Source organism: Littorina saxatilis, linkage group LG2, assembly GCF_037325665.1.
Source record: "Littorina saxatilis isolate snail1 linkage group LG2, US_GU_Lsax_2.0, whole genome shotgun sequence".
NCBI classification, from domain to species: Eukaryota; Metazoa; Mollusca; class Gastropoda; order Littorinimorpha; family Littorinidae; genus Littorina; species Littorina saxatilis.
Genome location: NC_090246.1, coordinates 81,256,296 through 81,269,749, shown reverse-complemented (window position 1 = coordinate 81,269,749; position 13,454 = coordinate 81,256,296). Strand labels below are relative to the sequence as shown.

The 13,454-nt window shown below is 43.8% G+C and overlaps 1 protein-coding gene across 1 annotated transcript; it reads left to right on the top strand.

Annotated features, from left to right (window-relative positions):
* The first annotated feature begins 12,113 nt into the window (after positions 1-12,113).
* LOC138954469 (uncharacterized protein KIAA1958 homolog) lies at positions 12,114-13,454 on the top strand. Its single transcript, XM_070326313.1, has one exon. The coding sequence runs from the start codon at positions 12,114-12,116 to the stop codon at positions 13,452-13,454; it is 1,341 nt and encodes a 446-aa protein (XP_070182414.1).

The window sequence follows — 13,454 nt, the reverse complement described above, 5'->3', positions numbered from 1 at the left end:
ATTGAGGCCGTCTGCCAGTAGCGGTTAGGTCATACAGTGGAACCCCTCTCTAGCGACCTTTAAAATGTTGACAAAAATCGGTCCTTGTGGAGGAGGGTCCTTACAGAGGGAGGGGGCGGAGTCAGGGGGCCACAAAGAAAGTCAGGTTTAAAAAAAAAAAGAAAACAGAGAAGTTTGAGTTGCTGACGACCGTTCTCTCTGAAAGCAAACTGCTTCGATTTCATGTTTGTCCTTGGTGTCCACCAGTTCTGGTGCATGTACTACCCTGGCCAAGTTTCCTCTCAAGACATCAAAGAGACCGCCCCAGTATACTCTACAGCCTCTGGGCGAACCACCTCTCATAGCTAAAACTGGGTCAATGACCCCTGGGAAGAAGGTCAGTGTCTATAAAAATTTTACTCCTAGGCCTGCGGCCAGGGGGGGAGGGGGGGAGTATACCGGTACCATTTGAGAATCAGACCAAATGAGAATTGAACCATTTGAGAACATCCTTTTTTTTCAATCACTACATCGAAGGCCTGCGGCCCGGGGTTCACATGGGTTGGTTTGTTTGTTTGTTTCAAACCCACACCCATATACACACATTTCCCATTTAAACCATTTGTCGGCCCCCTGTCGATATTTATCGACTAAGTTCCTTGTTTGGTAATGTGGATGATAAGCTACATGCCACTAACACGATGAGAAGAATCTATGCAAGTCGGCGAGAATGAGATGAAACACAGCGGCTTGTATTTTTAGATCAGTGGCAGCCGCACTGTGGCACAGGCACATGCAATCTGTCAGAAAAAAACCACTTCTGCTTTAATTGAGAAGCAGGGAATTTATGGTCATTTGGTATTGTGGAAAATATAAGCTACATGTCAGTAATTAATTCTGAGGATGAGAGCACAGTCTTGCTTAGGTAAAGGGCGTAAGAATACGCTCTGTGGAAAAGTTAGCGCACTCCAAGAGTGCGCTAACAGTTTTAGCGCATCGCCATTAGCCAATCAACTGGTTCACATCAGTCATGTGACACCAGTACTTACTGACAATTATTATTATTATTTAAGTTATTGAGACATCCCAGTGCACTAAGGGATTTATAGAGCAAATCGAGAAAATTCATTATTGAACGAAGCGCATAGCGCTGAGTTCAATAATTATTTTCGAGATTTGCTCTATAAATCCCTTAGTGCACTGGGATTGTTTCAATAACGATATTGTCAGTACCGCCATAGAAAAAAGAAGATTCCAAGCGCACATTTTGCAACGCGCATTTGAATAGGCATAACTGTGTGGTCAGGTCGTGTACAGTAAAGATCTACTTTTGTGTGGGGTGTCTCAAGTGTGTCGTGCTTTCGTCACACGCATTTTAATTTCTGTTGTGTAGCGTTAATCAGAACAGTGATGATCTTTCAGAGAGACCTCATTTGAACTCGGAGAAAGGGCTGTGCTCTTCATTATTTGCGATTCGAAACCTCCAGTCGAGCTTCGACGGATTGACTGTGCGGAGTGACTCCCCTTGAATTGACTCGAAGCCGCGGGACTCGACGGTTCGCACATTTTCAAAACAAATGTGGCATATTTCTCGTGTTGTATCTTCACTCATTGGGGAGTCTGATACTAAATATGAACGGTAAGAATGCTCTGAACCCTACACGTATTATATCCCCATCGTATTTTCGTTCACATTTGCCCAACATGTTAATTTGCTGAGCGGGGTTTATGTCGTCTGCTAGGGCAATCAAACCACTGCATGCAGCACTGACTGAGTCTGCACGCACGAGGCACGCTGGTAATAAGTCTTATAATGGTAAGAACGTTCTGAACCCTACACGTTTTCGATTACGATTGTTCTTGCCTTGAAATAATAATTCGGAAACCATTCATTTACTGAACTGATGCAGTCGTATTTCAGTGTAGTCAGTGGCACTGTGCGGCTACGTATGACAGTCGATCGAGTCAGTCTTCCAAACTGGTCTAGCTGGTACGTTATCGGAATAACACTTGTGTTTTCTGCTAGCGGGTGGGAATTTTATATTAACTCATCATTTGGTAATGTGGATGATAAGCTACATGCCACTAACACGAGGAGAAGAATCTATGCAAGTCGGCGAGAATTAGATGAAAGTTACACAGCGGCTTCTATTTTTAGATCAGTGGCAGCCGCACTGTGGCACAGGCACATGCAATATGTCAGAAAAAAACCCACTTCTGCTTTAATTGAGAAGCAGGGAATTTATGGTCATTTGGTATTGTGGAGAATATAAGCTACATGTCAGTAATTAATTCTGAGGATGAGAGCACAGTCTTGCTTAGGTAAAGGGCGTAAGAATACGCTCTGTGGAAAAGTTAGCGCACTCCAAGAGTGCGCTAACAGTTTTAGCGCATCGCCATTAGCCAATCAACTGGTTCACATCAGTCATGTGACACCAGTACTTACTGACAATTATTATTATTATTATTATTATTATTATTATTATTATTATTATTATTCAAAATACCATTTCTCATCACAAAAATTAGAATCTAAGGGGGAATACATGGTCCAAAGTTCGATCAGCAGCACTTTGGGGGTGTGGGGGGGGGGGGGGGGGGGGAAGGGGAATAGTCAGTGTTAAGTTTGTGTGAGATAAAGAAAGCCGGCTGACGTCCTCCCTTTAGCTGCTTGTCTCTGCCCCTCTTCGCACTCACACACGCACGCGCATAAATGAATGGGTGTACTGATTATGCATTGGAATTGGAAAGGCAACATAAAAGGTAAAGCCAATTTAGATGGGGGAGCGACAGAGAGAGAGAGAGGGAGAGACAGAGGGAGAGAAAGACAGATGGAGAGAGAGAGTTATCAGGTGGTTTGATTTGTTTGAACCAAATGAGGTGAACGTTGTTTTCAAACCTATCAACAGTCCCCGTCACAATACGGGCCCACAACAGTATGGTGTCGCTCAAACGCCGCCACAGCCACAACAGCCCTTGCGCCATCGCGGCGACCTCTCTTCCTCTCTGGGGTATTCCCCATCCCCCCGCCCCCTCTCCCTTGCCCCGTAAAGCTACACTATCCACTAGCAGAAGTGTTCCCGTCGTCCAAAGCTCTGGTACCATGTCTGTGCATAGTAAGAAAAATGTCAATAGACGAACTCCGGAAATAACTCGGGTTTGTATGGGTTGTGAAAGAGTGAATACCCTTGCTTTTAGTGAGGCAAGCTTTTGACATGTGCTCCTTGTCCACGTGTTTCAGACACACACTTTCGATAGTGACTGCCGTATAATGTCACTTTGGGAAAATTTGACTTAAAAGCAAGAATATTAACACTTTTACAACCCATAAAACCCCGACAGATTTATTTCCGAACATCGTCTTTTTTGGTGTGTTTTGAATGTCAGCACTTTCTGTAGTCATTGATATAAAGGACTGCCTCGAAAGAGCGTCGTTTTTAAATCGTCATACTTTTTTGATTTTGTTTGGTATCAGCTTAAATTTTAATATTAACGATGCGTGTCTGGGAAAGAAATCGATTGAAACCGCTCCACACCCCTCCTCCCAACCCCCCATAGGCGATATTCCCTCAGTGGTATCACAGATTAGTCGTCATTAAGGAAGGATGTATGAAGACGTTTCAGATGACACAACGAGTTCCAGTTAATCATCTTCATGATTATACGTATTTGGTTCACCAAGCATGCAATTATTGCGGACGGGTTTTTGACTCACATGCGAAGCAAAAGTGAGTCTATGTACTCACCCGAGTCGTCCGTCCGTCCGTCTCCCCCCCCCCCCCCCCCCCCCCCCCGGCCCCGTCCGTCCGTCCGTCCAGAAAACTTTAACGTTGGATATTTCTTGGACACTATTCAGTCTATCAGTACCAAATTTGGCAAGATGGTGTATGATGACAAGGCCCCCAAAACATACATAGCATCTTGACCTTGCTTCAAGGTCAAGGTCGCAGGGGCCATAAATGTTGTCTAAAAAACAGCTATTTTTCACATTTTTCCCATTTTCTCTGAAGTTTTTGAGATTCAATACCTCACCTATATATGATATATAGGGCAAAGTAAGCCCCATCTTTTGATACCAGTTTGGTTTACCTTGCTTCAAGGTCAAGGTCACAGGAGCTCTTCAAAGTTGGATTGTATACATATTTTGAAGTGACCTTGAACCTGAACTATGGAAGATAACTGTTTCAAACTTAAAAATTATGTGGGGCACATGTTATGCTTTCATCATGAGACACATTTGGTCACGTATGGTCAAGGTCACTTTGACCCTTATGAAATGTGACCAAAATAAGGTAGTGAACCACTAAAAGTGACCATATCTCATGGTAGAAAGAGCCAATAAGCACCATTGTACTTCCTATGTCTTGAATTAACAGCTTTGTGTTGCATGACCTTGGATGACCTTGACCTTGGGTCAAGGTCACATGTATTTTGGTAGGAAAAATGTGTAAAGCAGTTCTTAGTGTATGATGTCATTGCTAGGTTTAGTTATTTGACCTTGACCCTGAAGGTCAAGGTCATGTAAAGGTCAAGGTCAAGCATGTGAGTCGTATGGGCTTTGCCCTTCTTGTTTTAATTATTTTTTATTAACACAAACTCGGTGAGAGAGTTTTCTCAAACCGACATAACCAAGAAAGCGGGAAGAATAATTATTTCCAACAACAATCGATCACTCTTGTCTCCGCTAATAGTAAAATCAGTGCGCTATAACTAACATAGCAGGAATTGATCATGGTACGGAACAAAGTGCTATACGTAGTTCATTCAAAGACAACTGGCACGGCTTACCGGTTTAAGATTTTTTTTTTTTTTTAGTTGTTTTTGTTGTAAACGATAGAATGCAAGAAATGCCTCCTTACTGAAAACGCTGCAAGTAATTTTGTATTCAAGCAGAGACATACATACTATGTCTCTGATTCAAGGTAGTGTACCCCTTTAAACACTACCTTCTTCACATAGTTCCCTCCCCCCATCCCAATAGGCCTTCAGGCCCCAGACATTTGTCTACCCCAAACGCCAACTTTTCTACCGCCGGTGTAACAATCTCATTTTTTGCTTGGGCCAAGCTTTCGCATTCGGCCTTGTTGATCTCCTTGTTGATCTAGCTGATCTCGTAGAAACTCCACACTGAAAAATCCCCCATCCTTTCCAAGTACTGATGATCGACCGTATGTACTTTACCATAACGGGGTCAAATTCGTTCAAGAGGGAAAAAAAGAAAGAAAGAAAGAAAGATATTTTAACTAAGAAATTTAGCAAAATCCATCCGTTCTCATTCAAGGGACGTTACACTCGGTGCTCGTTTGACAAGAATTGAATTTTACGGTAAAATCTATCGAATCAATCTTCACTTGCAAGAAACTAAAGTGCTTATCTCCCTCAAATAAGTGAACGTCTTTAATTTGACCAGGAAGCAACATTTCAGTTTGGAAATTTGAATATATATATATTGAATGGGACAGCTGGGACCAGGCGAAAAATGATATCACACACACACACACACACACACACACACACACACACACACACACGCACGCACGTACGTACGTACGTACGTACGTACGCACGCATGCACACACACACACACACATTCACGCACACACATACACACACGCACGCACACACGCACACACACACACAAAGGCTGCAGACTACAACACACCTTGCTTCACGCCCACACTCTCTTGGCAGCAGTCCTGTCTTTCATGCCCGCCAGTCTGGCACTGAGGGAGTCTAGAGACAGGTCGCAGACACTGATGAGTCTTTGGAGACTACTGGATGAGATTCAGTAACTGCCGTGATAATGTCACGAATTGTTTCTTGAAGGGTCATGATTACTCGTAGCAAAGATAGTGTGCTGAGCACTACGCTAGAATAGTTTTGCTCATGGCGGTAGAGTATTTTTTTAATCCCCGCCATTCTGGCACTGAGGGAGAGAGACAGGTCGCAGACACTGATGAGTCTTTAGAGACTGGTCGATGAGATTCTGTAACTGCCGTGATAATGTCAGGAATTGTTTCTTGCCTTGTTGAAGAGTCTTAGGCATTTGTTGCTATGACATCTATGTTGTAAGCACACGTGGCGAACGATGTGGTTTTGCTGGATTGAGGGAGAACGAGCTTGTCTGACGTCGTTTAATAGTTCATCCTCTACAGTTTTCTTATGTCAGTGAGGGTCATTATTTGTTACTCGTAGCAAAGAAATTCTATTGATACGCTAGCATACGTTTTTGCTCGTAGCGATGTACAATGTTCTGATCCAAGCCAGTCTGGCACTGAAGGCGTCTTAGGGCAGATCGCAGACTGTCATGTCTTTTGGGACAGCTACTTGAGATTCAATAACTGCCCTCGATAATATCACGAATTGTTTATTTTCTTGTTGTATTGCTTGTTGTGAAGAGTCTGGTGCTTTCTGTGTTGTGATGTGGCTGGGCAGGGACAAATCGAATTGTTCTCCTGGAGAGACCTCTACTTGCCCCCTGCGTTATCAGAGACTCAGACAGATGATACCTAAACAATCCGCAGTGGCCCACTGAAACTGGGCCGTGGCAGCTAATTGAATTAGAATGGTGCGTCTTGACACTGGCTTTCCCCCTTTCGTTTTACTTTTCGTCCGAGCAAAGTGCTGCTTACTTGAAAATGTGGAGGCACTTCCTGTGTATGTTTCTGTAAAATGTTGACTATGTTCATGGTTACTGTACTTATATGGACAGTTTGTTCCTTACGACACATTTTCCCCAATGCTAAACTGAGACGGTTATTAGTTATACATAAATAAATGACAAGAATGTTTCTTTTCACAAAATAAGACACAACATCAAAAATGAATACAGATTTGATCTGCAAGGAGGAATTATCAAACCAACCCACACCCTAACAGCCCCTAAAGCAGCTCATGACAAACTTTTGGTACACACTTTACAAAATAATACTCTAATTTCTAACCAGCTGCATTACACGCTGCCAACAGAGAGAGAACAAGTCACGTAAGGCGAAAATACAACATTTAGTCAAGCTCAGTCGAACTCACAGAATGAAACTGAACGCAAAGCATTTTGTCCGCAAGACCGTACACTCGTAGCATCGTCTGTCCACCGCTCGTGGCAAAGGCAGTGAAATTAACAATACAGAAAAGCGCGGTAGCGGTTGCGCTGAGGAGGATAGCCCGCTTTTCTATATCTCTATTCTTTTTAACTCTCTGAACGTGTTTTTAATCCAAACATATCATATCTATATGTTTTTGGCATCAGGAACGGACACGGAATAAGATGAAATTATTTTTAAATCGATTTCGGAAATTTAATTTTAATCATAATTTTTATATTTTTAATTTTCAGAGATTGTTTTTAATCCGAATATAACATAATTATATGTTTTTGGAATCAGGAAATGATGAAGAATACGATAAACGTAATTTTGGATCGTTTTATAAAAAAATAATTTTAATTACAATTTTCAGAATTTTAATGACCAAAGTCATTAATTAAATTTTAAGCTTCCAAGCTGAAATGCAATACCAAAGTCCGGCCTTCGTCGAAGATTGCTTTGCCAAAATTTCAATCAATTTTATTGAAAAACTAGATGATTACCCGCTTCGCCGGGTACCGGCTTCGCCGGGAAGAAGTAGAGCCGAATACCAGGCTGCGCGGTGCGCCTGGGACCCGGCTTTGCCGGGTGTACGCCGGCTTTGCCGGCGCACAAAGGAAAGGAGATAAACGCGCAAAACACTGGAGACCTTCTAAAAATAGTAACGTGCAGTGACCTTCTAATTTGTGTGTGTGTGTGTGTGTGTGTGTGTGTGTGTGTGTGTGTGTGTGTGTTTCTGTGTGTGTTTCTGTCTGTTTGTCTGTCTGTCTTTGTCGACCTGCGCGCATTCAGTGGTGATAAAAAAAAACCCTCCCTACACTTTCTCAGCCATCAAAACTGATAAAAAATCACGTCGGTAAACAGTGAACAGGACATGCACCACGTGTTTCCACTCCGCACAGGACACATCACCACAAAGACGACTTCAGTCTATCTATCCTAGCCCCATACCACTCGTTTCCGCTTCAGCAAGGGTGCGGCCAAACAACAACTTGTCACACGGATGTGAAAAAATGCATCCCCCGGGTTGGAAGAGGAGGGGGGGGGGGGTGGGGGTGGTCGGGTCGCACCTTGTCATTTCCTAGGGGATTTCCCCCTGAAGGCATCGCTTTGGATGACATGTTCTGTGTAAACAGCGAAGCTATTCTCCTTTGCGACTTTCTCTGCGAGTCAATAAAAAAAAAGTGCAGTAGTTCTGGACGACTCTATTATATAGCTGTGTGTATAACTCAGTCTTCTGCACATTTTCACTCAGTAGTTCTGCATCACGTGATGACCTTGGTGAGGTACCGCGCCCTCTGTCGCCGCCCTACGGGAGTTCCCCTGTGCATGCCATGGTTATGGATGGCAGGCTGTATGTAAACAGGTCTCGCCCTTCTCCCAGTGGAGTCAGTACAAAAACAACTGCAGTGGTTCTGCATCGTGTGATGGTCCTTGCACCCTGTCTCCCCAGGGGATTTCCCTTGCAAACCATGGTTATAGATGACAGGCTCCGTGTCAACAGGTATCGCCCCCCCCCCCCCCCCCCCCAAAAAAAAAAACCCCACCAAAAAACACCTTCCCCCAGGGGGAGTAGTCCTGAAAGTCTAGGGACTTCTTTTTTTACCGGTGTTGGACAAAGGTGACAGCTTTTGTGCAAACAGGTCTTGCCCATTGCCGAGGGTATAAACTTCGATCCAAAGATGAAGGGATTCAATGGCCGATGGATCCCTTCCCTGAGCCCTGATAGATCCATCGATCAATGGATCCATCCACAAATTAATACTTAATACTTTTTGTGTCATCACGGTCGGCTGGGAACAAGATTTGATGTTTTCCAAATGGCAGTGCATCCATTCATAGATTTCCTGTCGGATCTATCGGCCCTCGAATCTATCGAACTGCCCGAAATCGGCGAATTTCTGCCTAAATGGCGGGGCAAAAAAGGCGATATACGTAAAAACACCCGAGAGCACGTTGTTTCAGCCCATGAACGTAAAAGAAGAAGGAGAATAATCTATCAAACATTTGATCCACCCACTTTTATTTCACATAGTTGACACGCTCTATGTAAACACATCTGACGGTGTACGACAATGGATGTTATCCACCGCACGTTGCTGTGTGGACCGGCAGTGACTGTGTGTGCGTGTGTGGTGCACAACAGGTCTGTAAAAACACCCCCCGTGCAACGTGCCGTTTTCTGGCACCGAGGTGTCAGAGGTGAGACTTGCAGGATGTTCCAGTCACCGCCACAGACTTGACGGTGCCATGACGTCTGCAGACACACACGTCACCTGGCGTTGGTCGTGATTGAGGATTGGCGTCTGGACCTCACACGGAAGTTGCACACTGGATACGTAGATTAGGCTACGATTCTGGAGGTCTGACAGTGTGGGCTGATTTATATCAAAACATATTCTACTGCTACGATAGCGTGGACTGTATTTGATAGATAGTGGTTGTCATGTGCATGTGTGCTGTCTCAACTACCTTTCAAAATGGAATGTTCAATCCAATCCAATTCAATTCAATTCAATATAATTCAATCCAATCCAATCCAATCCAATCCAATCCAATAGACCTTTTCGGTATCTGAACAGCTCTCTCGAGACACGCTCTTTGTTATGCTTTGAACATCGCGAGAACTTCGAACCTTGGCTTGCGCAGCTCGCACGAGATCGCTTTTCCGCATGCTTTGCTATGCTCTGAAGTTTGCGAGAGATTACGAGAGCTTGGAATACCGATAGGGTCTATACAAATTTATTTTTTGAAAATCACACATTCAGACAATAAAGTTGTAAGGAACTGAACTGAATTGAATTGAATTATGTTACCTTCCAATGTGGCCATCTACCCCACCCACACCATTTTTACAGACGTTGTGTTTTATTTTGTTTCTTTCCTTTTTTAACCCAATAAATGTTCAAAGCTATTGAAACAAAAACTGACATAACTTAGGTTCCAGGAATACTTTTGATTGATTCGTCTTGGAAGAGTGAAGTTAGTGTACATCTGCAGGATGCAAAGAGAGAAAGCTCAATGGTACATGCATCAGTATGATTGTGGATTGTTATAATAGTAGTGTTAAATTCTTATTTAAAAAGCACACCCAAAGCTAATCTACCGCTGAACGTATCTGTAAAACATCTTTGGTATAACAGTCTAGCTGACTAAAACACCACAATAGTCATTACATTGTAAGCAATCTCAAATCAGCTGCATGGTTCATCCCGCATAATTTATTTTGCAGGTTGTTTTCTGTTTGTATCTGGGCACAGCGTATGCCTGGATCCTGACAAGTAAAGACTGCCAGGTGTCTTATCTGTTGATGGCAAATTGCTCTCTCCCCTGGGAACCGCATGTGAAGCAGTTTACTGACACTCCATCTGCTGAGTTGTGTAAAAGAACGGGGTGGTCACTGAAGAGACAGACATAGAGATTACACAACGTCATCGAGTGAGGGACCGAAAAATATTGAAACTCGAGGATGATTTTTTTGTGGTATCAACCGAGACCGTAGGTCGAGGTTGATACCACACAAAAAAATCATCCGAGAGTTTCAATATTTTTTGGTCCCTCACAAGATGACGTTTGTGTAATTTGTGTATACAATGATAAATTGATTGTATACAATGATCAATCTCTATACCTTCCTGTCACTGGAAGCAGCAACACTTGAAAGCATAAGTTCCCTTGACAAACGTCATTTATGATTGGCGTCATCTATGAATGACGTCACTGTCTAGACAAGACAAGTGCCGGTATCGGCAAACCTTGTCGCGGCAAAGGCGTGCCTTGATACCATTGAGATCATAGGAGATGCACAGCAGTGCCGATACCAGGTTTCTTTAGCTTCACTGAGTTGTATATGTTCTGCGCGAACTTAGAATCCGGTTTCATTCTAGAATGGACCGGGTCCAGGTTGGAATTCTAACTCTGCGCAAGTACAGGTGTGCCATTCTAGAATGAAACCCTTGTTGCTGGTCCATTCTAGAATCGGCCGTGCGCAAGGTTGGAATTTGGGTCCAAGTTGGAATAGTCATTTCAGTTAGACTATCACACAGCCAAAGCCACAAATGTGGATTTTCTGTTTGTTTTTGTTTTTTTGTGTGTTTGGTTGGGGTTTTTTTCGGTTTTTTTACACTTTACTCAAAGACATCGTGAATTGGGATTGTGATGTTCTGAAAGTGATTACGATTTTGAGAGACACTCAGCACTGATCGCTACGAACGGAAATTTCCGGACTGACAGTGTTTTGCCGATCTCGCTTGTAACTTTTAATCTTATTCATATACATGAAGTTGGTCTTCTGAATTGTGAAGATATAATGTCAACTTTTTTTTAAACCTGTGACAACAGCTCTATAACTCACTCTGTCCTTCTGTTGGTCTGTCTGTCGGTTAGTCGGTCTGACCGTCTGTCTGTCTGTCTGTCAAAAAAATTGTCAAAAAACCGGACATTTCCGAGAGGGAGACAGCGCTGACATTGCAAGCGGCCGCAACCGGCTCTCATCACAAAAACAACTGCCCTGCAAACATTACCGCCCTGGTAGTCCCCCTTGCTATGGTCTGCCTTTGTTTATTGCGTACTCAGGAGTGTCAACTTTCTTGACATGACATGACATCCCAAGATCGCCAAAGGATTTTTTTCAGGGGTAGACAAATCAGCCCCATTTTATCAAAGGGAAGGTGCAGGTGGAGATAATTCAAGGGAAGACAACTCTGTCTTACCTACAAACATTACGGCCCCCTTTATTCAAGGGTTTCATTCTAGAATGGCACCCCTGTACTTGCGCAGGGTTAGAATTCCAACCTGGACCCGGTCCATTCTAGAATGAAACCGGATTCTAAGTTCGCGCAGAACATATATACAACTCTCCTGTGTTCACTTTCAAGTGAATAACTATCGTTCTGATATCATTTTAAAGTGAAGCTAAAGAAACCTGGTATCGGCACTGCTGTGCATCTCCTATGATCTCAATGGTATCAAGGCACGGGTCATAGAGATCAATTTAGATCTAGATCTATTTCCGGTTGTGTATTCACACGCCAACGTTCGTTCGTCAAGATGGACGGCGATTTTGATTTGATAAGCGACTTTTTCTTAGAAGACTTCAATGAAGAGGACGAAAATTTAATGGCCGCTGCGCCCAAAAAAAGGAGATTCGAGAAAGTGACTGATGACGATGTGAACGCTCTCATCACCGATACAGAAAACGCCAACACCAAAAGAAAAACTGAACATGTGATACGGCTGATTTCAGATTTCATTCTTCAAACCGAAGAGTTTGCAAAACAGATGAGATCAGCTGATATAGCGAAAATTGAGGATCCAAAACTTGTTGCAAACATTCTTGTCAAGTTTCTTACAACGGTGAAACGCGAAGATGGAGATGAATATGAACCAGGTACGATTCGAGGATTTCTGTCCGCCGTCGATCGGCACATGGCAGCGAACGGAAAAGGCAAGATTTTTTCCAGCAATGATACGCTGTTTGAAAACGTTCGAGCAGTTGCAAAAAGCAAACAAAAAAAGCTGAAATCAGCAGGGAAAGGAAACTTACCTCAAAGAGCGTGTGCACTAACGGACGAAGAGGTGGAAACACTGTGGGACTCTGGTCAGTTGGGAGTGTCCACACCAAGAGCCATAATCAACACCCTGTGGTGGTTGAACTGCCTCCACTTTGGAATGCGGGCAAGAACCGAACATCGCCAGATGTGCTGGTCCGACGTAACTGTTCAGATGGACAGCAGTGGCCACCGCTTCTTGGAATTCAACGAGCGAACCACGAAAACAAGAACAGGGGTCTCCAGGCAGGATGTCAGGGCAAAACCGCGAGCGTATGATGTTGAAAACCCTGAGCGGTGCCCTGTGAAGATCTTCGAGAAATATGCCTCTCTTCGCCCTGCAGAAACATGCGGCTCCAACTATCCGTTCTACCTCACATGCGTCCATGATCCGAAACCAGGCAAACAATGGTTTCGTGCAATGCCGATGGGAGTGAACACAATCAGCAGTTTGATGAAAGAAATGGCGGCCGCGTCCGAGATATCTTCCACCACAAGTAAACGAATCTCGGGTACCTCGGCGAGGAAGACGCTGCTACAGAAGCTCAATGATTCTGGAGTTCCCCCAACCCATATAATGGAGAAATCAGGACATAAAAACATTCAATCTGTACTCAGTTACGCGAAAATGTCCGACAACCAGCAACTGCAAGTTTCCCGAATTCTGTCAACCACGCGCACTTGCACAGTCTCAAAGTTGGGAGCTATGACGTCAACTACTGATGACGCAGATTCCAGTGCCTCGGCCTCAGGCGGAAACACACTCCGCCAGCCAGCAGTGACCTTTGATGCGCCCATTCATGGAGGAGTTTTCAATTTCAATTTCACAATGCCGCAATGA

What these genes read in the sequence shown, in the direction of transcription:
- LOC138954469 (XM_070326313.1), top strand. Translation starts at nt 12,114, where the DNA reads ATGGACGGCGATTTTGATTTGATAAGCGACTTTTTCTTAGAAGACTTC.